The 27989-nt window shown below is 42.1% G+C and overlaps 1 protein-coding gene across 1 annotated transcript in view; it reads left to right on the forward strand.

Annotated features, from left to right (window-relative positions):
• Positions 1–357: 357 nt before the first annotated feature.
• LOC124606658 (glycogen-binding subunit 76A) overlaps positions 358–27989 on the forward strand; it is a 303290-nt gene continuing 275658 nt past the window's right edge. The window contains exon 1 of the mRNA XM_047138663.1: positions 358–445. Coding sequence (XP_046994619.1) covers positions 441–445 — 5 coding nt within the window. The 5' untranslated portion in view covers positions 358–440. The remainder of the gene's footprint in view (positions 446–27989) is intronic.

Genomic DNA, 27989 nt, shown 5'->3' on the forward strand with positions numbered 1-27989 from the left:
ACGTCCAGTTTGTCGGTCGTTAGGTGCGTGTGTAGAGCCCAGTACGGCTGGAAACCATCGCGCTTGAACACAGAAGAAGAAGAAGGAGGAGGAGGAGGAGCAGGAGAAGAAGAAATATGATTATTCAATGGAAAGTTACGAAGTGAAACATCCTATGCATGCAGACGGTGGTTTTCTGGAGGAAGTAGGAGACTGGCCGGTGCGCAGCGAGTCAGCTGACTGCTGTGGCGCGAGGTGCAGTTGCGTCAGGTCAGGGTTGCAGCAGATGGCGCCAGCGTCGCGCCGCGCGGCCCGCCTATTGGCCGCGGCTGCAGGAGAGGGGGCGGGGCTGCGCTCGACTCCGGGTCGCGGCTGCAGTGTCGCCGCCGCCGCCACAGCGGCAACACAACTTCCCGGCGAACGCTCCGCTCAGCCGCCGCTGCGACCGCGCGCCCTCACGCATGCTGTGAGTACCCCGCAAACAGCTGCAGGCGCCACGCCGGCCGGCGACGACGCCGCCGCGGCTGCTGCCCGTTGCGTGTGTGCAAGCGAGTGTTCCCCCGCGGTGGAAGTGACAGGGGAAGAGAACGCTTTACACTCTCACCATCGCTGTGGTTTTCGATTAGTAAATAAACAGTCGCTTAAAACATCCACTTCCCTCTTCTCGCAATGTCTTTCCGCAAAGAGAATGCTCTGGTGCTTAAAGGTTAATGTTAAACGAACTTACTGCTGCAACAACAATATTATCCAAACATTCCGGATAGAGAAAATAGCTTTTACCCTGATTTATGTGCTGGAATCACAGAAGCTACTTGAAACCTTTTTTACACGAAATCCATATCAGTGCCACTTGGTGACGGATGCGCACACTCAAACTGTCAACAACATGAACTGTATACCATGAACTGTATTATTGCACTTAGCCTGTAATGGCCGTTATGGGAAATACATGGCCACGTTACCGAAAAAGGAAAACGCATCGCATTGTGAATGATTTAAATATAGCTGTGCATACACTATCAAGCGTTTCAACGTTTCCTCGCCAAATATCAGGATAAAAACTCACGATAATCTGACCTAAGCGCCCTCACTTTCAGGTGCAATAATATTGTGGTCGATTCATACAGGCCGACCAGTTGATAATACAGGACTTCTATTTTCTGTAGGAGGAATGATAGTGAGTGAATTACGCTGTCAGTTTCCCTATGTTAGACCAGTCGATTTAAGAAACATTTTGATAGGATGACGTAATTTTGTTTTTGTATTGAGAATACTCGACCATTCGTAGTTTATGGGTGTCTTGCCGCCTAACGATTCCACTTTTCTGTGCAGTATTTCGGCAGCCTGTAAATGCTGATTGTGTGGAGACTCTAGGCTTGTTCGGTTTGAAACACTGGTAACATTTCAATAGCACTGACGTATCAGGCGGAGATTAAATCTCACTAGCTTTTGTAAACTATGTACTGCGTGACAGTTGCTGACTTTTCTATTCGTTTCCATTGAAGATACCATTCTCTGCGTTAATTGTAGCATCCTCACAAACATAAATGCCACGTCAGTTCTCGTTAAGAGGGAATGCGCGTGTTTCGAGGTACGAGGTGCTGGATGACGATGTTTCCAAATTACAATGAGAGTTACAGTGCAGTCGTGGGAGCACCACGAAGTGGCGTGATGGTCTAGTCTTTATTTAGCTTTCTCAAGCGTTGGAATCCATCCAGCATGCTGTTCTTGAATTAGAAGGCTCTTAATTTTGTAAACTTTTAAAAATAACAACAAAAGGACACTCAAAGAGCAGTCAAATTCTCGGCGAGATTTGTGTGTGACGTCATACGAGCGCTTCAAAAGCGTATTAATAACTGTCATCTGATAAGCTGTTGCAAGGAGACTTCAATGATAGCGAATATCGTCTGTGTTTGTAAACAAAAACTGAAGTGTGTTTGTGTGTATGCGTGAGAGAGAGAGAGAGAGAGAGAGAGAGAGAGAGAGAGAGAGAGAGAGAGAGAGAGAGAGAGAGAAATACACTACTGGTTACCGACCTCCATGTAAAGCAGGGTACTGAAATGACAGAACCTTAGTGCATCTGAAACTACCCGTAAGGCGATTATATGCTAATGCTCGGCGGAAGCAGCGTATGAAGCTAGTCAGCTTTTAAGCGCGCATTACGCGGCTGAACGCCCCTGGGTATATACCTGGCAAGCAAATAGAAAAACGACCACGGTTGCACGGTCTTGAAAGTATCGGCACACCTTCCTTCCTGAACCCCCTTATATATGCTTCAACTCACAAGAAAACTTCCCTTTCAACCTAACCTTGACCTCGCACTACGCTACAGATCGTCCGTCACCACTACATAGATTCAATAAAATCATACGGATGAAAAACAGATTTTGTCAGTATTCTTAGTTCTTTCTGTCTGAACACGTTGGACAATGACGTCACAGGCCAAAACATTACGTCACTGCTCAAAGCTGGCGTCCAGGACATGTAGATTCAATTGACCCGACTGTCTGTCCCATGCGATACCCTGGAGTGGTTTCCACTATTGTTCGCTCTTTTTTGTATAATCCATGTTTTAAGGAAGACACAAGAAGCCAAGAAATCTCTTCTGTTTGTAGGTGAGCCGTTACCCATTGCGTTCTGCTAAAACAGAGCACGAGCGCAGATTGTAGATAGTAGCTACAAGTCAAATGTTTCGTCGCTTAAATATGAGCTGAATTGGAATCGTGAAATTTTCTTTGACAATCTGAAAAACAAAATAAATCTAAGAAGTTATAGAAATAAACTTTATTGAAAAATTGTTAGTAATGATTACAATCTATTTAGAAAGAGCACGTTAGAATGATGATCTTTCTGTATGCATAAGCACTCTGCTTCGGTTCATTTAAAGCAATAAAAAATACTACGCTGCAACATACATCTCCACAAACGATTAACAGTAAATGTCACGGGTAAAATAATATCCTTGTTTTTTAGCAATGATCGCCAGAATATAGAATCTTTTGTCTTCAGTCACCATGCACAAGGCATCAACTTTTTGTACGAGATTGATGTCGGCGACAAAAAGTATATAAGTTGGCAGAGATTTAAATTACCCACATTGCGTCTCTGTTGTAGTATACACTGCTAGACCAAAGACGTAGTTTACTTTCTCGTAAACCGATGTATTTTAAGTATTATCTGAGACACTCTATCGGCACGTCATATAACAAACGCTTGACGGTACTGAAGTTTGCGCTGCACACTCTTCGCGTGATTTTTCGGACAGTTGCGCCTACATGTTGTGGTGAATGACAAATTGTCATTTCATCGTAGGAGATCCAAACCCATGTAGATTTACATAAACTTCGTCCACCATGAAATCGGGGCGTAGTATTGGTGCGCCAGTTGCAACAACGGGGGTTTAATTGCTTTCTTTAAATAAAGATGAGTTGCAAAAGAACGTCTCCTTGGCTGCATCGGTGAATTCTTTTTTCGTAGCGGAATGTCACGTGCTGATGCGTGGCTAATGGTTGTCAATCTAACCTGTCCATGTGCGTGTGATATCTGCCAAATTATGCTGAGAAGCGTTTATCTTCTGAGATGTTCCTGTACCATTATTATTCGCGTAACTTCCGTCTGTGTCTGTAAAGTGAGACAGCCCTCCTCCGGTTCAATAGCGGACCAGTTTCTCTTCCCCATTGTCTATCTCACGGCATCCCCTAACAACTTTCCTTTTTCCTTCTATTGTCATTGGTGTTTCTTTAATTATTCCCTAATATGATATGAATATTAATGTAATATTAATTATCCCAAATATTTTTCATACTTCAGTATACCAATAAATATCTCAGTATATTTCTATTGATATTACTGTTATGCCATTCTGGTAATGTATTTACTTCCATTTGGCGGACACTTCATACTGTAAGAAATATACATACAACAATCTTAACAGAACTGATAGTTATCACAACTATTATTTTTATCACAACAATTATTTTTTTGCAATAAATTTTCTATGCGCATTGCATCTTATTTATGAGAGGATCTGATCTGACCATGTATAACCTCCCCCCACCCCTTTCTCTCTCTCTCTCTCTCTCTCTCTCTCTCTCTCTCTCTCTCTCTCTCTCTCTCAAAAACAGAGATTTCGAAGAAAGAAAGAAAGAAAGAAAAAAAAGCAGCGTCCAGTTGCTGATTGGACTATTATTGTGATCGCGCATCCTGAACTGTAATGATTCTGGCATATGTCACGAATTTACTCACAATTCTAACGATATTCATTTCATTTTTTGACGACGTGGAGACTAACGACGGTCGCCAAGCGTACAAGTTTGCTGTGTCCCATCGGACCCTCTGCTGAGTAATAAGTTACCAATGCGTGTGCAAATGTGTCTTTCGCGCCTTCATCTGTAATATCTTCGATAACCCACTCTACTGAACTCCCTAACAGGCAATTGACAGCCTCATAATTTGGCCTGGATGTGGGACGTCTACCAGTCGCAACGAATCATAAACGTTTGCCCTTCAGTGTGTAATAGGTATTGTACAAATCTGAAATACTGGAAATGACAGAAGCGTCTGGGATAGCAGTGAGTGTGGCTGAGTTATTTCTTCTACTAGCCATAATTTCATCTGTTGCAAATGGTGAAGTCTTGTAATAGGCACCTTACTTTTCTCGTTTGCAAATCAAAATTATAATTAGAAAGACTACTATATATTATTGTAAGTTTATAGCCCAGAATTCGGAAACAACTGAAAAAATTCTAGAAACATTTCATAGTACAGATTTTTTAAAATCCTTAGAAGTTAATAAGTTTTGTGGTACGGCAATGGTTGGGACAGCGCCTTCCGGTCTAGTGGAATCAAGAGTATGCGATTCCTTCGGGAATGCGCCTCCTCCACCTTACCTTCACTGTCCACCGACGATTGACTGTGCGATCACCAACAGGTGTTATAAAGTTTCTGGTTACCGATTGTGCAGCCAATAACAGGTGACCGGGTGCAGGAAAATACATAACTTAGCAACTCTTTTATTAATCAGTTTGATACACTGCAGCTAATGTGAAACTATATCAGTTAATTTATAGTTATTGAAATTCGTAAGAAAAAAGTGAACACTCATAATTTCCTTTGTGTCCTTCTGGTAACACAATAAATGAAGACAAATTAAAGAAATATCTTTTCGTAATTTTGATGGTCTTTCTGAAATAGAAATTAACACTCGCGCTCCTCTACTCCCCATGCAACTGTAACATAAATAACTTCTCAGAACATAATGCGTTTTCTTACAAAACTAAGTTTGAATTAATGTAATCATTTGTTGGCGTCTGAGCTTCTGTTTATTTTATGCCAACGTTGAGATTTTGTACGCAGTTACCGTTTAGTTACTGTCACACCACGATCATCTACTATTTACAACTAGCAACCAAAATGTAAACATGTGCTGTAGAACAGGTCATCCACTACTATTGCTATACGGAGAAAAATGTATTAGTATAAAATATAATAAATTAGTAATTTACGTCCTTCACCTTGTAAGAATTCCCAAGCTAAAGTAGAATCTTACATTGAGCTGATGGTTTGTGACGGTTGCGGAATCGCTCGCGTCTTTCCGTACCATAGGATTACTTGCTCACTACAGAGTTATGCTCTTAGTCCAAAGTTTACCTAGTGTCTGATTCAAAGACACTCCAGACATTGTATGTTCATTATAACGAACTTCCTATTAATATTACTACTAGTATTCTATGTTCGTTAACATTACTATGTCTTACTTCTGTTTAATTGAAATCCCGATCATTATTGTAAGTAGTTGTCAGTGCCTCCGTCATCTTTGCAGCACTTTCCACGGAACTGGACACGGGAGTTTATACTGTTGCATTTCGAAAAGTTGTAGACTGGCAAACATATCCTAGCGATAAGACTTCTGAACCCAACTTATGAATCTTTTCTTGATGTCAAGTATGAGAGTCTCTATTTGCTGATTCCACTGATCGAGATTAAAATCCGGAGTATTCCCATTGCAGGTGGTATCTGCGACATGAATTTTCTTGTTTCCTTTTTTTATGTGCATTCGGTGTTAAAATAGAGATTTTTTTCCTTGCGGTTGAAGGCACTGTGCTAAGACTTATACAACACACACGTTCACTTATCTTCTCATCTCTTCGCCGTTTTAAACAGTGTCTCCATCTGTCCATTTTCCACCACTTGGCCTTCTCCCAGCTCAGACAATCATAAAAGCCAGTATATCTGTTCTGAAGAGTCTGTCATGACCACGTTACCTTCGTATGCCCATTTCCTCATGGCCTCCTTTGACATTCAGTTACTGGGAAACTGTTGGTTTTTTGTGTTGAAATACAGATGCATCGCCGGCCACTGTGACCGAGCGGTTCTAGGCGCTTCAGTCCTGAACCGCGCTGCTGTTACGGTCGCAGGTTCGAATCCTGTCTCGGGCATGGATGTGTGTGATGTCCTTAGGTTAGTTAGGTTTAAGTAGTTCTAAGTCTAGGTGACTGATGACCTCAGATGTTAAGTCCCACAGTGCTTAGAGCCAAGTTTTTGAACAGATGCGTCTACTCCATCGGACACTGTCCTTACGCATTCTAAGACCACACAACCGAGTTCTGCTTTTGCGTGACTTACGTCTAAACAATTCTATCTAGGAGTATCTTCAATTGTTTATATTATACCACACCGTTTCTATAATCTGGTTATGTTGTGCAAGATCTTTGATTTCATTTCAGTTCAAAAAGCAAATCTGTTTCATCTAAAGCACAACATTCAGTTATATAGGGTTGAAGACAGTGTTAACGTTATTTTCAGTTTAGCCAGTCTGACTTTTAAAGCCTATTTATCAAGTCCAAATGACTGACGCTATTAAATGGTACTAAACGAAACCATACAAATTCCTTGCTCTCTGTTAGGTAGTACTGCCATTACTATGTTGACAACACAATGTCAGTATTAAATCATCTTCTAATGTACCACAGGTAAATGTTCTAGGATCTTAACTGTTCACGAAGTATAGGGTGAGTAACAAAACTCACAGGAAAACGCCTATCGGATCTCCTGTTACCCGACGTAGTGCAGCAACTCAATGTGGTAACAACTCGACAAGTCGTGTAAAGTACCCCGGAGAAATAGAGCCATACTGTCTCTTTACCCGTCTATAATTGCTTAAGGAGGGACGTTGATGAAAAACACACACTATTTCAAAAATGCACCAAATCCACAGTTTTCGAGATATGACAATGAAATTTTGTACCACACTTTACATTTACATATAAAATCCTTTGATTATACATCTTCAGCTTTTTTTAAATGAAATTTGAAGTTTAATTTTCAAAAAATAATGTATGTTCCTTTTTCTCATAAAGTATTCAAGAGATTTCTACAAAAAAATTTTCTGTTTCATCTCTTTATATGTTGTAAGCTTCTCTCATGAGGTTTCTGGAATAGGTCAAATAGGAGAATTTTCAGTTTTTTAATTATAATTCCACAAGTACAATTTTAGATTCATGCAAAATTCCAAGCACTTTGCACCATATCTCAGCTTGCAATCAGAATTTCCAAATTTGCTCTTGAGACAACGTTTATTAGGTTTACGGAAATATGTGTCCAACATTTCATAATTCTAGAATTCATAGAATCTGAGGAAAAGGGACACAAACTTTAAAAAACAAACTTTTCAGGAAACGCAATTTTAAGTTCAACCTAACTTTTTTCCTTATGTCGCTTCTTCAGAAGGCACCACATTTGTTCTCTGGGTCGTCTTTCCCTTCAAGGCTTCTCTTCTGGTTTCTGGTTGTCTGTCTTTCCTTTACCAGGTCTTCAACCGACTTTTCAGTTGCAGAGACGCGCTGTAAATCTATTTTTCTCAGGGTGTCTTGAGTAAAATTTCCTCTCAGGAACCCATTCTTTCTAATACCTTTATCCTCTCGACGATCCCATGATTAAATACAGTAGCTGCATCGTAAGTTCCAATTCTGACAACTATAGCAGATGAAAATGTGTTTTTAGGGCATCGTTTCCATATGAGTGAATTTAGAGACGCATTTGGATTTTGAGTTTTGAATACTCTTTTTGAGAAGTGCAGGATCGGCCAAAGATGATCTAGAAAACCAAAGAGTATGTATCACGGCCTTCTAGATGTATCCCGCACACGTTTGGTTGAAAGTAATACACAGAATCGTTGTTCACTGAGCTGGTATTGAAGTGCTGCTTCAAAACGTGGGCGTGGGAGGGAGGCCGCGTCACACTTTTAATTAATTTTCAGGCACTTCGGGTGCGATTTCAACATTGACACTTTGGGAACTTATTGTCCATGAGTTGTACTGACAAATAAAAAATAAATCGAAAATTGACATTTTTGGTCAATTTCATCAACGTCCCCCCTTAAGTGTACCCGATGCAGGATTTTGTGCACGAACTGACCTCTTCATTATGTCTTATAAATGTTCAATGGGGTTCACGTGGGACAAACTGGGTGGTCAAATAATTCACTCGAATTGTCCAAATTCAAAACAATTGCGAACAGTTGTGGTCCGGTGACATGGCACATTGTCATCCATAAAAATTCCATCGTTGTTTGGTCTCAAAGTGGCTGAACATAACCATTTCCTCTCCATTTCAGTTGGACCAGAGGATCCAGTCCAGTCCATGTAAGCACAGACTACACCATTATGGGGTCACCACCAGCTTGCACAGTGCCTTGTTGACAACTTAGGTCCATGGCTTCGTGGTGCCTGCACCACACTCGAACCCTATCATCAGCTATTACCAGTTGGAAGTTGGACTCATCTGACCAGGCAACGGTTTACCAGTCGTATAGGGTCCAACCGATATTGTCACGAGCCAAGGAGAGGCGCTGCAGGTAACGTCGTGCATTTAGAAAAGGCACTCGCGAGGGTCGTCTGCTGCCATTGCCCATTAACGCCATTTCTCGCCCCACTGACATTACACTATTGAGATGGCTGTACGGGTACTTCCAAAAAACAAAAACAAATAAAAAATGCATGCGAACGACCGCAGCAAGAAGACTCAAGCTACTCTCGACGTTAATTTTTCCCATCGCACCTGTCGCAAATAGAACAGTGGAGAAGTAGAAAGTATCCTCCGTCATATTTCGTATGGTGGTCCTTGGCGCACAAGTTCCGAGTTGGATGAAGCTTATGTTTTTTATTTTTTTAGTACAATGGCTAAATTGGTGTCAGGATAAAAATGCAAACGCCCGGACTTCAATTCTTATCGGTCCAGGTCCTTTTTCAGTCTTTTATCGCTTTTTTCACATCTAGAAATGACTTATATGTGTGAAAAATGCCAAATGGATTATCCTCCCCCCACACTCCCCAACTCCTCTATCTAGGCCGTAAGTCAGTTCATAGACCGCAGGAATGTATGTCATGTCACCTCCAGTATGACCACGCCCAGTGGAGAACTGCGGTATTCAAACCGACCGTACATTACAATCAGAGCTGAAAATCTGGATGCCTTACGGCGATAAAATACGATGTATGTATGTAGACTGGCCGGGATTCAACCAGGTCTCCTGTTCACTAAGCAGATGTGCTACCCACTACACCACCCTGGCACAGCGGCTTCGCACAAGTGCATGGACTATCGTAGCAGGCCTCTCTCCTCAATCCAAAATCTCATTCACGCGTCAGCTCACTTGGTATTCCGGCTAAACCCAAACAGCAGATGTTTGAGATCTGAAAATGTCTCTGTAACCATATAGTTTAATTTGATTAAAGCACATATACCTGGATTTCAGGCGGGATCCCCCGTTTCATTCGATTCTGAGGTGCTATGCCAATACTTTTAGAGTTTGAGGGGAATACCAAGTGAGCTGAGCCGTGAATGGGAATTTGGAATGAAGAGGGAGGCGTTCTAGGTTAGTTCGTGCAGTTGTCCAAAGCACTGTGCCAGCGTGACGTACTTGGGTGGCGCATCTGCCTAGAGAGCTCCGAGCTAACAGATATCGAGCAGCAGCTCCTTCATATCGTAAAGTGGCAAGAAGTCCTTGTTTTTAGCTGATTCTTACATTCAGCTAGAGTGTTGTAAAAGTATGTTTATCTACTTTTTCAAGAAATATTTTTTTTTTAATTTTCAGAACAATATCCTCTTTTATTTTCAAGAAGTAGAGAATTTATCGATGTACCGGCAACTTTTTACTCAAGAAGGAAACGTTTGTTTATTACAATGGAGGTATTATTCTTTATCTCAAGAATAGATCATTTATTGCTGCTTCAAAGATACTTCTGTTGTAGAAAAAGGAATAATAATGGCGAAGAAGCCACGCCGACGTTGGCAGTTATAAAAATAAAAAAAGAAAGAAAAGAGTGAGCAGGAGCCCGGGTTCAAATCACGGTTGTGGTAAAAATTTTTGTTCATTGCTTCAATCAGCTATCATAGACGTGTGAGGCTTGAAAAGGTATCTGGAACCATATAGCTGCTGGAAGTGTATTGATTATTCCATAAAGCATGTCTTATCACCTGGGAAAAGTCCTATCCTTACACACCGAGCTAGGTGGCGCAGTGGTTAGCACACTGGACTCGGATTCGGGAGGACGACGGTTCAATCCCACGTCCGGCCATACTGATTTAGGTTTTCCGTGATTTCGCTAATTCGCTCCAGACAAATGCCGGGATGGCACCTTTGAAAGGGCACGGCCGACTTCCTTCCCCATCCTTCCCTAATCCGATAAGACCGATGACCTCGCTGTCTGGTCTCCTCCCCCAAACAACCCAACCCCCAACCCCTATTCTTACAGACTGTGACATTGTAAGTGACTAACGGGCTGGTAGCTGCAGAGACGCTACGTAGTGGAGGACCAAGGCCACAAGAAGTCGTAGGCGACCGAATCCTGCAGCTCGTCGAAACGCGACTGCGCTGCTGCATCGACGGCTCCTGCTATAAAACTGTCTGTTTTCGTGGGCGGAAGGGGAGTGCTTAGCGCCGAGAGAGGCACTCCGCAGTAGAGAAAAGCAGCCCAGACTCCACCCACTACCTCTCTGCAACACCCAGCGTCCTGAAAGATAATGCAACAAGTCGATTGACCAGCGCAGAGAAAGAAACTACAAACTACTCTGAATGTCAGGTACGTAACAAGAGGATAGCATTAGTAAACAAGAGGCAAGTTCTCCATAAGTTTGTTGAGTCACAAGAATCATTGGGTATCAATAGCTCAGTACAGGAATGTAAACATCATATACCTCAGTCTTAAAAACCAATATATGCATTGAGCTTGTTTCTAAGTGAGCGAAGATTATTTTTCAAAACAGCTCAGTGTTCAAAATATTTGACCTTCTCGATTAATAAATGACACGATTTATTATCACGGTAGTACTTTCCTTAGCCTCAAAACACAGAGAAGGGCTGTGCAGTCGTTGATGAATGTTAGCGCAGCGTGTTATTAAATAGGTGAACATACTACTGTATTAACAACAGGTACTGGAGCAACGGATCTGTTAGCAGTGAAATGGGCAATTAATAGTTGCTATAGACTATTTTCTGGTGTAGGTCTTAGACTGCCAGTGTAAACTAAGCAATTAACATACATTTAGTACAAATAACTGCGCAGATCAAATGAGCGGGAAAGCGTCCTTTGACATACGCTATCTGATCAAGGTATCCGGACATCTCTACATAATGCAGAATTGACCACCAGATGTTAAAGAGGTGGACCCGCCGGTATAAGAGGAGGAGAGTAATACTGTGTTGTGCTCAGTGTCTTCGAACGTGGATGTCATATGAGTAACAAATCCATCACTGACTTTTCAACACTTTTAAAGCTACCGAAGTTGGTGATGTAATTAGGAAAGGGAAACACGAAGGAAGAACCGGTGCTAAACCAAGACCAGCCAGTATACCAACGGACACGGACCATGGACCACAGTGTAGGGTGATTCTAAAACATCGCATTAAATCAGTGGATGAAATCACTCGTGAGTTCCAAAGAGGTACCAATTGTCCAGCTAGTGCTTGACTGCAAATATGGACTTAAAAATAATGGGGTGCAGCGGTCAAGCGACTCCTCATAAGCCACACATTTTTGTAGTCAATGCTAAGCGACGCTTGAGAGGGTGTAAAGAGCGACACTGCTGGACAGTGGCCATTTGGAGTGAGGAATCACGTGACAGATTGAGGCAGATTAATGGGACCGTTTGGTTTAAGCGAATGCCTGGGGAACGTTGCCTTCTAACATGTGTAGTGCCAACAGCTAAGTACGGGGGATCTGGTATTATGGTATGGGTGTTCTTGTGGTTAGGATATGCTCCCGTTATTGCGCTTAAGGGGAGACTGAAGGCAGTTTTTATCCCTATTCTGCCAAAGCAACTTTACCCTTTGAATAGGTACACTTTTCCAAAGAACTATAAATGATAAAGCAATGAAATTTTTATATGCCTCAATTTACAAGTAAGATGAACATAATATACTAATAAGAAAAGAATTTTATTCTTTCATTAGTAAACTTTAACTTTTTTATACATTAATTATTATCAAACAGTTTCTGATTGTTTGGTGGTTCTCAATTTACTATAGTAATAACTTATTACCATCTGCAGTACAAATTGACCAAATTTCTTGTTTCTAACCCCATTAGTTTATCAAATAATAGTACCTGAAAGTAAAAAAAATGTAGTTTTGAGAAAAATCTATTTAAAGTTTAATATTGCAATTCTATTATAGTTATTGATGAGAATTAATTACCACAAGTATTTTCCTGCACCATCCTGAGCATCATCTGAATCATACTGATCTTCTTTTCGTCTCTTGGTCCCCCCTCTTTTCTGCCTGGCTTCTTTTGTGCATTTTAAATTAGCAATATCTGCTTTGCGGGTTCTCTATTTATCTATTTTCACCAAGGATTTTGCAGTATTTCCACTAGATTTTATGCCCAATAATTCCAAAACATCCAGTTTTTTAATTACACCATCACTGAAGCGTAAAATAGCATAATAAACACCAAATTTGAGGGTTTTAACCTGAACAAAAAATAATTAATTCTCATCAATAACTATACCAGAATTGCAATATTAAACCATAATAATTCTGCATTCTATCTATTTCAACATTTGTCAGGCGACCTTTACCATCTTCCAATACTATTTTTGAGAAGCACCAAACAATCAGAAACTGTTTTATTATTATTATTATTATTATTATTAGTCGTAAAGCTCCCAACATGGAAGACGCTAAGTAAAGATGGTTCACTTCTGGGGCTTCTTATTCTTCTTGTTTGCCCACCAGGTCTTCATTCTTTGCGAGAATTCAGCTTTTCTTTCTCCGCTCCATTTTGTTCCAGTTCTCGGCGCTTTTGTCTCTGGTTTGACCTCCCATTTGTCAACTTTAAGTTTGAAATTGTTTCTTTTGTTCATGTCTTCAGTAGTAATGTTGGCTAATTCCAGATCTTTCTTTACATTTTTGATCCATTCTCCTCCATTAACAAGGGATGCTACGTATCTTACTATTTTTTTTGTAAGTCTGTGATCGGGAAGTCTCATTATGTGGCCATAGAATTTTAGACGCCTCTTCCTCATGTCTATCTCTATGTTAGAATATTCTTCAATTTTAGAATTTTTCTGTAATCTATACCCCTCTTTGGTCCATCTTGGTCCCAGAATTTTCCTTATGATTTTCCTTTCCTCTTTCTTCAGGTTTTCCATATCTGTTTTCCTTTTAAGTGTCAAGGTTTCGCTGGCATATAGCATTATTGGTTTAATTACCGACTTATAATGTTTAATTTTTGTATTTATAGATAGACATTTTTTATTGTAAATGTTTTGGACCAGCCCTAGACCCCTACGATCTTTCAATATTCTTTCTTGTTGTGAGTATTTTTCAGAAATTATCTCTCCTAAATATTTAAAGTATGGTACCCTCTTAATTTCTCCATATTTGGTTTGTAACTTAGAAATTTCTAGTTTTATAATAATTAATGTAAAAAAAAGGTTAAAGTTTACTAATGAAAGAACAAAATTCTACTGTGAAATGTGCTCATATACTTCCGCAGTTATTTTTGACTTTTCTTTCAGTAATCTTCTCAACCTGGACTCCATTCTCTTCTGGACTTGCAAAATTCACTCTAATTTAGAAATTGTGACATTAGGACCATAGGGCTGTTCTGCACGCACCCGGGCATAAGCATTGCTGCCAGGTTGCACAGAGCGTCAGGAAAACCATATCTCACGAAAAAATTGTCATATTTATATAAAACAAAAACTGTTTTACGCAGAAAAGACCAGGAATTTCAAATATGCTAAAATCTAAAAATCGAATTTTTGAAGTCCACTTGCCTTCCGTCTCCCCTTAAGAAAACTCTCAATTTACTATAGTAATAACTTATTACCATCTGCAGTACAAATTGACCAAATTTCTTGTTTCTAACCCTATTAGCTTATCAAATAATGGTACCTGAAAGTAAGAAAATTTAGTTTTGAGAAAAATCCATTTAAAGTTTAGCCCATACGTTTTCGTATGTGTTTGTCGTCTGAGTTATCGGCCGTTTTAGCGAAAGACGCGCGGTCTGTTGACCACGTTTTACTTTTATTCGTCGTAGCAATATGGCAAAGGACATTCAAATTTTATTTGTATGTGAAGAAGGTATCTGTTCTTTCGGACATGTCCCTGTCCATTATACTCATTACTTGCGACTTTTTGCGGATTCCCGTAAGAGTTCGGGCACTATGCATCCACACAGAAGAAGATGGTCAAATGGGGGTCCACTACTACGTGTCGCATGCTTTAGAATAGTATTCTGTCTTTTGCGCTTAGTTTCATCTCATACTCAATATGCTTCAATAACATCGTAAAACATCGCATTGCTCCCATGAATGCCTATTAAGAGCTTGCTTCGTAAAGTTTTTTGTCTTAGGGCATTTTCATTACGTAGAATGTTTTTGAGTCGTCGTTTATCGGTGCCGGGCAGCGTGTACAGTCCACAATTTAGCCGGAGTTCAAACAGCGAGCAACGGAGTCTGCACTCGGAACTACGGAAGTTGTCAAAATACCTTGTAAAGAAAAACTGACAACTCAGCTGCAAATAAAAAACTTTGAAGCCATTAATTTAGCCGAGGAAGCGTGAAGATTCAACGACGAGACAGATTTTTCACTTGATATGACCCTCACTTGTTTTCTTCTAATGATGTCACGCGAAATTTCTCGTACACGGGATTCCTCTCGAAACCGGACCGTATCTCATGGTAAGTATTCCAGCTGCCTGCGACTGTATTCGAAAACTGGCGTTGTTCGGATAAGACAAAGCGTTGTGCGACATTACTAAATCGTGTCTGTAAAGAGAATGACACACTACTTTGAAAAACACTGTGAATGTAGTATCTTGTGCAAATTGTGCAGATAATAACAATTATTATAGAATGTTCTGCTGGGTTATTTTTATAATCGGCAGGAGACTACCAATAAATTGGTGATTTTCTCATCTGAGTTTATAACTTTTAACTCTGTCGTTTCCAGACCAGGATTCCCCATCTCAAATTGACCCATTTGTCTTCACCCATCGTCTTTGAAAGCTCGTATCACCGTGTAAACGTTATGCCTTTTTCCCCTCACTGACAAAAGATCGATACAAACGGATTGGCTCTCACCACAGAAAACTCTTTGTGTTACAGTATATTGTGCAATACTGCGTGACCTACATTTATCAGAACTGAAACGCGTCCCTTAAGCTTGTCCGTGGTAAAGTCTCTCTCTACATCGATGCCTGAAATCACTCTATAGAGGTTGCCGGTGAGATTACAGTGGAGGATCGTTCAGACGCCATTGTTTAGGTTAGGGCAAATGGAAGTGGCCCGGACGAGTGGATACGACTGGACGAGAATGTACGCGGTAAGTCTGAATGGCCTACCGTGGCTGTTGTTCACTGTGGAGGTACTGAGAATAATGGCGGCCTTGGAAGTTTTAATAACCATGATGTCGTTACTTAACGTACTTTTGATGTTGGTGAAGCCTTTAATAAGGATACCGCTACATTCATATTTCTGTACTTCTTCAATGCCTCTTGTTCTGATGACTCGCGGACGTCGTAGGGTGGATCATTATGAAGCTATTTCTGTGTGATCTAAAGGAGGTGATATTTGTGAAGCTGTAAACTTGTTGGTGATTTGACTGTATATTGCCATAAATAAAAAAAAAACCTGATTCCCAAAAAATCCCCACTCTTCATCTTGTCAAAAGCCGAGAAGCGATTCTTGGTGTTGCTGCCTCCCAAGGTCACTCTGAGATGCTCTGTGTGAGGCACCCCTGTGCATCTCAGTGAATTACAACTCGATTGCGTAGCGCAACAGCGCGGTTGTGCGGGTTGCCTATGCGGTTCTCCGGACTACTTTCATTTGCCCCACCCTATATAACAAACACCCCTTGATCGTAGAAACAGCTGTTTAAAGGGAACGATCTGCAACGTAGAAGCAGGGATCGATCACCGAGACCCACGAGAAAGAAGGCTGTGGCGCATAAGTCACACACGTGGCACTGTAGACCTAATGAGTGCCAGCATCGTTTGCGGCGGGAAGCGAGCAACTATTTCAGACGAGTTTAATAATCGACTGCTGGTTTAAATGCATGCAAGTTCGGAATAGCAATTGACAAAATTAAGACCTTTAGTGTGTACCCTTTGAATTAAATAGTCATTTCCAATGGGCCCTGCACGGCGCTCAACATAGCCGAGTGTGACGCCACAAGTTCGTTGCAGGGCCCGTATATCTCGTTGGCCCCGGTCGATCGGAAACCTACCTCATCTTGTGCAGACAGCGGCAGTGATCTGGAACTTTCCATGCTCTTCCCTGTGGGCCAGCCTACTGATGCTATACCGGAATTCAAAAATGCTGTGTCTTTCCGTCCGCGAAGATGCACGACTTGTTTGCCCCATATGAAACTCACCGGTAACTTTGCTGTGGCACACGTTACTTGAAATTCAATGTAAAGAAGTAGAGATATCAGCGACAATTTTTATGCCTGGAAGGAAGCTGCTACCCTACTTATCACGACGCAGGAGCTGAGATGCAATCTGTCCACGGATAAACCATAGCTTCGAGTCTACACACAGTTCACGTTTGACATTTTCTTCGTGGAATAAGAACTAAAAATGCCGATTCCTGATGTGACAAGCTTCAACTCCAGGAAAAGAAAAGTAGTAATATAATATTTTGGATTTTGCAGTTCTTATTTCCGTGCTTCCTTAAAAAAAGTATATTTATATAAATATTCCGCCTGACGCAAGACTGTTTTACAGTTTCTGTTTTCATCCAGATACGTTTCATCAATTTGTGTGCTATCTTCAGTGGTTTATTTGTTTAGTTTCTTCCTGAAAAACTGTTGTTACAAATGTTATCATCTTGCTTGGCTTATATGAACTTTTGGCACGAAAGTGTTTATACTTGCAAAACGAGTGATTATTAAGTGTAAAATATTTTACATTAAACTGTACACAGAAGAGAGGTGAGGCATTTATCACTGAGTTGGTAGATTATATGTTATTCATTTACTATATATCTAAAGATTCAGGTTTTTGTAAATATGGAAATAATGTAGATATATTTGTTTGTGTACATACATCACATAAAGGTATCAGCTGTGTATGCTGATAGCTTGAAAACTACTATACAATCTACAGCTTCTGATCTGCAAACAAGCAAAAACGTTTTTTATTTGTCAGTTTACTGCTCATTTCCGACTGGGAATCGCTGTATATTGGGTTATGCAGTGTGTTATGGTTTTTGAAGTCTTTTTTTCCTTACTTGTGTCGTGTTAATACACATTTCTTTCGTTGTCGTCGTTGCACACGCATTTTGTATGATATGTTAGCTTAGGCACAGTGTGCAATAAAATCCCCTTTTCCACAATAGAAAAAATCGTAGAAAGAAACCCAACGCCAAAACTGCATATAGTCAGCCTCCAAAATTAAATTCTCTTTCCCACATCCTAAACCACTCTTTCCCGTATCCTACACTACTCTTTGCTTGGCTAACAAATTATTCAAAATGCCAGTGCAATGGCAACATCAAATGCAATAAGTCTGTTAACACGACACAAGCAACGAAATAAATAGCACAACAACATCAAAAACGGGAAGTAACACGCTAAGTAACGAATCCCAGTCGAAAATGAACAATAAACAGAAAAATAAAGTTTCGTTGTCTGGAGATGACACGCTGTAGATTGTAGAGCAGTTTTAAAGTTACCATCATAGACAACTAATAACTTCATGTGAGGTACATAAATGAAAATCCGGATCCACATAATTTCCAAATTTAAAGAAACCAAAATCTTTAGACATACCGTAGATAAACAACATATAGGCGTCAATTCAGTGATAAATGCCTTAACTATGTGCTGTATGCAAACTAATGTAAAATATCTGTCACTTAATAACAGCTCCTTTTGCAAGTGTAAACACTTTCGTGCCAGATGTAGGTATAACACACACAAGAGATTACAGTGTAACGACAGGTTCTTTAGAAAGAAAATAAACAAATAAACCGACTGAAGATAGTACAGAAAGTGCTGAAACACGTCTGGGTGAAAACAAAACCATAAAACGGTTCTTGCGTAAGACGAAATTTTTCTCCAGATTTTGAAAAGTAAACGACTGCAGCACACGCATTAGCGGACACTGCTCTATTACATGCCAGGAGAGGCTCATCTCTGCCGAGAAGTCATTATGATCTTTTTCTGTAGCTACGAGTCTAGCAAGAGCTAATTTCGCGAGCTGACACTGTTTCTTTAACACAAGAGTGAGCGAGCGCATCTGCAGAATATTTGTTCAGAGAGAGAGAGAGAGAGAGAGAGAGAGAGAGAGAGACAGAGAGAGAGAGAGGGGGGGCAGGGGGGAAGAGGCAGGCTCTAATACAGGTAGAAACCGTAACCGCAATGGCTCTGTAACACTAATGCCAGTTTCTGTTGTTATTTAAATAAGTGTAGAGAAGTAACAGGGCACTGAAATCTGAAACTCCATTTTTATGTCGTCGAAAGCCAATATACCAGGACACACTTGCATAACTACACAGTTTAAATTCCTGTGCTCTGTTATAACTTGAGATGACGAAACATTCAGAGATTCTTGAACACGAGTTGAATGTTGCGAGTCTGAAGTGGCGCCAAGACAGTGGAATGCTATGTGGTAAGAAAGCGCCAAACCGTCTTAAGGGGAAGTTTTGTAGATCCGTTTTCCGGCCAGTGGTCCGCAACTGGTGTTCTAGCCGTTAGCGTTGCTGCCTCTGGATCACGGGGTCCCGGGTTCTATTCCCAGCCGGGTTGGGGATCTTTTCTGCTCAGGGACTGGGTGTTTGTGTTGTCATCATCATCTCCATAATTTGTGACAGCGTCTAGATTGCATTGTGAGAAAAATGGACTGTGTAAGAATTGGGACTTAGTACGGGCGTTGATGACCGTGCAGTTGAGCGCCCCCCAAACCAAACATCATAATTCCTCCAAGTGACTCTACACGGCTCATAATTTTGATCAACAGCAACAACAAAGACGAACACGAACCATATCAAGTGGAAATGAAAATGTTATGCTGGCCCATGCGAGTCGAAACTCTGAGCAATATGCGGAAGGAACATTTATGGGAACCGATTGGAGAGACAGTAATCACTAACAGATTACGAGAAATGATGGTCTGAGGACACCACCAGACGCGACGACGACGATTCCATTATATAATCTCTCTCCATTACGAACTGGAATGAAGACTTCTCCGTGGTCCGTACCAAGAAACGATAGTTACAGCAGACAAGATCGAGGATGTTATGCAAGTGGCAGATGTGAGCTTACTGCTGAGCCATATACGAGTACATACTTTTGAGAGCGTAGAAAATATCTGTGCCGGGTAATCTTACCGATGAAGAGGTTATTCTCCATAGGATAACGTGAAATGAATTATAGATGTCACACAACGGATAACTGAGTGGACTGAATGTGTTAAAAGGGGCGGCCCTAGCACACGTGAAACTTGGCTGCTGTTAACTCACGAAATGAAAAAATAGTGGGTTCACCAAATTACTGTATGAAACAACGGTCATATAAAACCACATTTATTACAAGTCCTTGTAGACTTCAAATCAAACACAAGTGCGCAAAGACAGGAAACAGTTACGTTCATTAACGGAATTAAAATGTCAGCACCTTGGCAAAGGTTGGATAATGAGTGTGAGGTGAATATGTTAGTCAACACAACATTTGAGAGTTTACAGAAGTTGCTGATTGCTGATTGTCGATCAAGAAGGTAGGAGTGAACTACAGAAACAAACGTGCATGCACCTACTGTCTTGACTGGATGCATGTCTAGTAAATATATTTAAATTCAAAACGTGGAGTCCTAACGTCAGTCTGAGGGCTTCGCATGCCTGCTACACCCTCAGTTTGCAAACGCTGCTGTTGCTAACCATACTTAGCGTTTCCGGTGCCCGAGAATGGTCACTGTGGTATCTGCGAAATTCTAAGTTATCCGGTTTGTAAGAAAGGCTGCTCTCCCCCGGAGCCAGAATTGTCCCTCTCTCGGCTGAAGCATCCCCCGTCTAATCTCGGATGGAAGTTGTTCTAGAGAGCGCTACTATCAAGAAGCAGAAATTTCGCTGTTACTTTTTGAGTATGGGTCTTAGGCATCATTTTGATCACCAGTGACAGTGATTGTTCCGGAGGCCAACCAATCAGATTGTCTCTAATAATGCAGCAATTTCCTTTCCATACTCAGTTTTAATATAATTAATCGATGATGGGGATTTTTAGTGTTGGAGCTCAGAAACAGGCATCCTATGACTTCCACTGTTGTCCTATTTCGTGTTTTTCAATAAGACCTCCTTCTACTCCAGAATCTGTTTACATTAGCCAATTGCAAATGCTCACACTGTTGGGAGAGTCAAGAATTCAATTAGCTTAGCGCCAGCCTGTTGGCAGTGGTTACTGCACTATCAGCCACAAAATAACCAGACGGTCTCATCTCATTCCCCTGTGCAAACTTATCTTTGAACTGCTCTGTTGCCAGCGGTTTATACACTGAAGCACCAAAGAAACTGGTATAGGCATGCGCATTCAAATACAGAGATATATAAACAGGCAGAATACTGCACTGCTGTCTGCAATGCCTATAGAAGAGAAAATGTGTTTGGCGCAGTTGTTCGATCTGCTGCTACACTCGCAGGTTATCAAGATTTGACCGAGTTTGAGCGTGGTTTTATAGACGGGGCACGAGCGATGGGAGGCAGCATCTGCGAGGTAGGGACGAAGAGGGGGATTTCCCTGTACGACCATTTCACGAGTGCACCGTGAACATCAGGAATCCAGTAAAACATCAAATCTCCGACATCGCTGCGGCCAGAAAAAGATCCTGCAAGAACGTGACCACCGACGACTGAAAAGAATCGTTCAAAGTGACAGAAGTGCAACCGTTCCGCAAATTTATGGATATTTCAATGTTGGGCCATGAAGTGTCAGCCTGCGAACCATTCAACGAAACATCATCGATATGGGCTTTCGGAGCCGAAGGCCCTCTCGTTGCACCCTTGATGACTGCACAACACAAAGTCTTGCGCCTTGCCTGGGCCCATCAACACTGACATTGGACTGTTGATGAGTGGAAGCATGTTGCTTGGTCGGACTAGTCTCGTTTGAAATTATATCGATCTGATGGACGTGTACGGGTGTGGAGACAACCTCACGAATCCATGGATCCTGCATATCAGCAGGGGGCTGTGCAAGCTGGTGGAGGCTCTGTAAAGGTGTGGGGCGTGTGCAATTGTAGTTTTATGGGACCCATGATACGTCTAGATACGAATCTGAGAGGTGACAGGTACGTAAGCATCCTGCTGATCGCCTGGATCCATTCGTGTCCATTGTCCATTCCGACGGATTTGAGCAATTACAGCAGGACAATGCGACGCCCTACATGTCCAGAATTGCTACAGAGTGGTCCAGGAACACTCTTCTGAGTTTAACCACATTCGCTGGCCACCAAACACCCTAGACATGAACATTATTGGGCATATCTGGGGTGCCTTGCAACGTGCTGTTCAGAAGAGATCGCCACCTCGTCGTACTCTTACGGATTTATGGACAGTCCTGTAGGATTCATGGTTTCAATTCCCTCCAGCACTACTTCAGACATTAGTCGAGTTAATGCCACATCGTGTTGCGGCACGTCTGCGTGCTCCCGGTGACCCTACACGATATTATGTAGGTGTGTCAGTTTCTTTGGATCTTCAGTGTAGAATACAGACTTCCTGCAGGGTGCAGTGCACTACGCTGCGCCACGCCCCGGCGGTGTTAGCTCGCGAAACGCCCCCTGTCGCCAGTGGACATGCCACGTTAAAAACAGTTTTTCATTACGTAATAGCCTTCCATCATTTACTACGCAATCACAGATGGCGCCTGGCCAGCGAAGTTCTGCCCACACGCAATATACCAGTCCCAATGCTTCCACCTGGCTTCTGCTCCTCCCCTCGCAATGGCGAGTGAAAAGCACTGCGCCTCTAACTGAACCGACACTGGCCGTCTCCCCTGTTCTGCCAGCCTCTACTCAACATTCGCTAAATAGAGCTTCAAACTACGCATTTAAACAATCCTCCAGAATAAGAAATTAATGTAGAATTTTGGTAGCTGGATATAGCAATTACTGACGATAACGGTAACCATACTCTTACTCAGTTCTACCTGGGAATTAATTTAAATTAGATGGGTTTTCAATTGAATGCTGTTTGATTATGGTTCGTAGCACTTTTGACAAAAACGGTCACATGACAAAGATCTCTAACCTGAGGACGCGCTCGACAGAAACTTGGAGCAGAAGGCAACCGAGCAAGCAGAGCCTGCATCAGTGTAGGACGTTTGCTAGAAAAAAAGGGCCGATGTTACGTGCAAAGAGCAGCATCCGTTGGTCACGCAATTTTAATCCAATTTTCTGCTTGTCCTTGTGGCCTAGATAACGAAGTGGCGGTAACTTAGTGGGGCTAGATGTACCCAGATCGACTCCTAGTGGCAAATCAGCTTCTGAACTCGAGAATTTAGCTGGCCGATGCAGGTGATGTTGACCATTTTCTCGCGGTCAGAGAATGCGCCAGAATCCAATCTCGTCAATCGCGTCAAGGTTTCCAAGAATGAGGTGCCCCTTGTGTCTCACTCCACACCGACACAAACACAACATTATACTTCACAGTAACGCAAAAAATGAGACGTTTCAAAACAGCATCCTTCCCTACTCCTCAAATTATGTGAACAAGTTTGTATATGTCAGAATGAGGTCGGCAGCAGCGATAACGGTCGTTTGAAACGATTCGATCTGGGACTCGAAACTGGAACCTTTCCTATTCACGTGCAAATCCTCTACCGTATGATCTTTCCAACCAGGACTCACGACCCCCCCATTTCCGCCGAAATATCTTCTTTTAAGGACGGGAGGCGCAGATAAGAGCTTACAATGCGCTTGGTGCACAGTATAGTAATCATCTCTTGTGGTGGTCGAACGTGATCGATCGGAATCCTGACAATGAGCATGCTTTGCCCTCACATTCCAATACAGTTTAACATTGGGTCACTCTCACATCCGAATGTCCCACAAATAAAGATATCGCACGATTCGATAAGCCGACCAGATGGAGATCCACAATGAGGCCCCTTTCAAACGCTGTGCTGTTAACGCCGTTTCACATGAATGCGCAGCATCTCCTTCTCCTTCACAATTATCACTCGTCTGTCTCTGTTCACACCCCTTCATTGCTCTACCAGGCCTGAAAACAACATTACACACGAACGTTGTTTCTTTTTAATGATCCTGCTGCCATTTGATTGTAATAACTTTTATTTTATAGTCGTACAATCCACATTTCGAGCACAAAATTTTGTACTTGAAAATCGAATAAAGCCGAAATCTGGGTTGTACAACTATAAAATAAAAGTTATTACAATCAAATGGCGGCAGTATCATTCAAAAAATTTACCGTGACTCTGGCTCCAGCCAAATAAAAATTATCAAAGAATATATATTAATGCACTCTGATGGCCGCTCCACCTGCCACGGAGATTTCTAGCTCTTAATCACTTATAAACCCGCAGATGGTATATGTGCGTACGGAGTTACATCGACATCCGACCATGTCATCTGTTTACTTCATTTATTTTCCTACACAGTGTACGTCAGAGGATACGTCGCCCGACTCTTCTCCAAACTTACCCTCTCGGTATTTAAACAGTAAAGCTCTACGTGATACCCACTGCCTCTCCTATAATGGTTGGCATTGACGTTTCTTGAGCATATCCGTACCGCTCCAGCGCCGACTAAACGATCCTATGACGAAACTTTCTGCTCTTCGTTGGATCTTCTCTACCTCTTCCGTTAGTCCTACTTGGTAAGTGCCCTGGACTGATGAACAGCAACCAAGAATAAGTCGAACGACTGTTTTGGAGGTCAGAAGGTTTATACACTGAAGACCCAAAGAAACGGGTACACCTCCCTAATCGCCGGCCGCGGTGGCCGTGCGGTTCTGGCGCTGCAGTCCGGAACCGCGGGACTGCTACGGTCGCAGGTTCGAATCCTGCCTCGGGCATGGGTGTGTGTGATGTCCTTAGATTAGTTAGGTTTAAGTAGTTCTAAGTTCTAGGGGACTTATGACCTAAGATGTTGAGTCCCATAGTGCTCAGAGCCATTTTTTGAACCTCCCTAATCCATGTACGTCTTCCGCGAGCACACAGAAGTGCCGCAACACGACGTGGCATGGACTCGACTAATGTTTGAAGTAGTGCCGGAGGTAATTTACACCATGAATCATGTAGGGCTGTCCACAAATCCGTAAGACCACGAGGGGGCGAAGACCACCTCTGAACAGCTCTTTGCATGGCATCCCAGATATCCTCAATAATGTTCATGTGGGCAGCGGAAGTGTTTAAACTATGTAGCAATTTTTGACGTGTTGGGTGTCGCATTGTTCTGCTGGAATTGCCCAAGTCCTTCGGAATGCACAATGGACACGAATGGATGCAGGTGATCAGACAGGATGCTCCCGTCAGAGTTCTATCTAGACGTATCAGGGGTTCCATATCATTACAACCGCAGACGCCGCACACCGATACGGAGCATCCATCAGCTTGAGCAGTCCCCTGCTGACATGCTGGGTCCATGGATTCATGTGGTTGTCTCCATACTCGTACATGTCCATGCGATCGATACAATTTGAAACGAGACTTGTCCGACCAGGCAACATGTTTCCAGTCATCGACAGTCCAATGTCGGTGCCGATGGGCCCAGGCGAAGCGTAAAGCTTTATGTCGGGCAGTCATCAAGGGTACACGCGTGGGCCTTCGGCTCCGAAAGCCCGTATCAATGATGTTGACACTTGTTGATGGCCCAGCACTAAAATCTGCAGAAATTTGTGGAAGGGTTGCACTTCTGTTGCATTGAAAGTGTTCTTCAGTTGTCGTTGGCGGCCCCGTTCTTGCAGGATCTTTTTCCGGTCGCAGCGATGCCGAAGATTTGATGTTTTACCGGATTCCTGATATTTACGGTGCACTCGTGAAATGTTTGTACGGGAAGATTCCCACTTCACCGCTACCTTGGAGATGCTATGTCCCATCGCACGTGCGCCGACTATAACGCCATGTTCAAACTCACTTAAATCTTGATAACCTGCCATTGTAGCAGCAGTAACCGGTCCAACAACTGTGCCAGACATTTGTTATCTTATGTAGGCGTTTCCAACCCGCAGCGCCGTATTCTGCCTGTTTACATATCTCCGTATTTGAATACGGAAGCCTACACCGGTTTCTTTGGCGGTTCAGTGTGTGTGCTGAACGGAAGAGAAGTTATCTCTTGTAAGGTGTCGAGCAGGTCAGAAAATCATATCACGAGAAATATAGCCCGTTTCACTTTAAAATAATAAACTATACTATTGTGTACTATTGAATAGGATTGGGGAGAAGAGAAGTTTGTGGCACAACTTGACCAGAAGAAGGGATCGGTTGGTAGGACATGTTCTGAGGCATCAAGGGATCACCAATTTAGTATTGGAGGGCAGCGTGGAGGGTAAAAATCGTAGAGGGAGACCAAGAGATGAATACACTAAGCAGATTCAGAAGGATGTAGGTTGCAGTAGGTACTGGGAGATGAAAAAGCTTGCACAGGATAGAGTAGCATGGAGAGCTGCATCAAACCAGTCTCAGGACTGAAGACCACAACAACAACAACTATTGTGTAAGCCGTAGAGATTTCCACCGTGTTCTAAGGCTGTAGGACTGTTACCCGGTCTCTCTCCCCCTCCCCCCCCCCCCCCGCCCCCCCACTCCCCGCTCCCCCCACCCATTTGTGTCAGCTTTGCGTATGTATTTTGAAGTACAGGTGTTCCGAATGAAATCTAGGATGATGTAACTCTAAAAGAGCTACAGAGCTTTGGTGCACATTAGAATAAATCGCATTTCAGTGCAGCCATTGTAAAAATCTTGGCAATGCTTTAGATACCGCGAGTAAAGCCTCGGTAGATGGCGTTGCGGCATCCATAGCAGCCTGTTCCGCTTTTCAGTTTTTTCCCTCTCAAGAGCCACCCAGGTTGCCTTCAGAGTCGAGTCGAAACCGCTGCTACGCCGGCGTTTATTACTGCTTTTCCCCACCGTTTCCGGACAAGCGGTATTAAGTTAGCGGGACTGATGCCTTTGCATCTCACAGAATAGGTCTGCTCCTAGAGGGGAAACGAAATACTCTGTTTCAGCAAAGGCTGGGTGTTGTAGCGACCCAAAGTTGATGCCTTATATTCTTTACTGCATCCATCGATACCCGTTTTCCGACTTGGAAATACCGCAACCGTTTTGTGCAGATTCGGGCGTATTTTGTTTTTTTTTCCGGGTTGCTCGCTGTATTCATATTATTTTCAATTATCGTTCATTTGTCCTGTCTGAAGTTTATTTGAGCATTTTGAATCTGTTCAGAAGATCGAATTACGGCGACTCCGAAACGGTCAGTGGTCCAGGAATTGTTACGTTCAGTTAAAACAGAATTGGTTAAGACATGAAGTATTGATACAAATCATATTGTGCAGTAACGCAAGAATATTCACTTTTTAATGTATTTTAATGTGTTATCTCAGTCTACATTTTAATTCATTGTTACATCTTTGATACATTGTTATCTTTGGTAGTACGTTAGGGCCAAGTGTGGGTGACAGAGTTGCACTGAGTTGTGGTTTAGTTACACACAATGTTGGCAATGTAATGGACTTGTTTCAAGCAGTGTCTGTTGATGTCACTATTTCAAGATTGTGGCAAGTTTATATGAAAAGAGTTGTGGGCTTTATGAATGTGCCACCAAAGTTTATAATAAAAAAACTTGGAGCTGTAAGAAAAGTATTTGTCATTTTGTAGCAATCCTAGGCATTATTTTTGGAGTATACGAAAAGAATTTATCTGCCCCTGAACAATGACGCCGCAACTAGATAAGTTGAAAATATCATTTTTCTGTTTTATATCACCGCTAGTGTTACTATATTCACGTCATTGCAATAAATGTGGAATACACATAACACGCAATGCTGATAATTCATCTAAGACATTAATTATTAATTATTGCTCTAAAGTAGTCGTGATTTGGAACCTGAAATTATTTGGTTTACAGTTTTCATTTACTGGTAGGTCATGTAAAGAAGACTGAAACTTTCTTTATGTGTAGAGCGGACTACATTAATATAGTTGAAAAGACTGCTGTGTGATGGCTTGTGAACTCTACCAAAAGTATGCAAGAGAAATGTCATTCGAATTGGCGTATAGCTAACGATCGTGTACAGAAGCAAGAAGCAATTACAGATCTTTTGAACAAACCCTGATCTGATGTGATTCTTGAGTTTCTCCCGGCGTATTTGATAATCAAAATACCCACGGGTGAACTGCCGGTCTACAGTGTTCAACGGGCACAATATTTCGGCGATCATACATGTCGCCATCATCAGGTGAACTGACGGACTGAGCTCCTGTGAACGTGCCGGTAAGGAGATCCGTACGTTATGGCTGCTCAGGGGGAACTGGGTTCGGTCGCGGCGGC

The sequence above is a fragment of the Schistocerca americana genome, chromosome 3 (assembly GCF_021461395.2).
Source record: "Schistocerca americana isolate TAMUIC-IGC-003095 chromosome 3, iqSchAmer2.1, whole genome shotgun sequence".
NCBI lineage: Eukaryota > Metazoa > Arthropoda > Insecta > Orthoptera > Acrididae > Schistocerca > Schistocerca americana.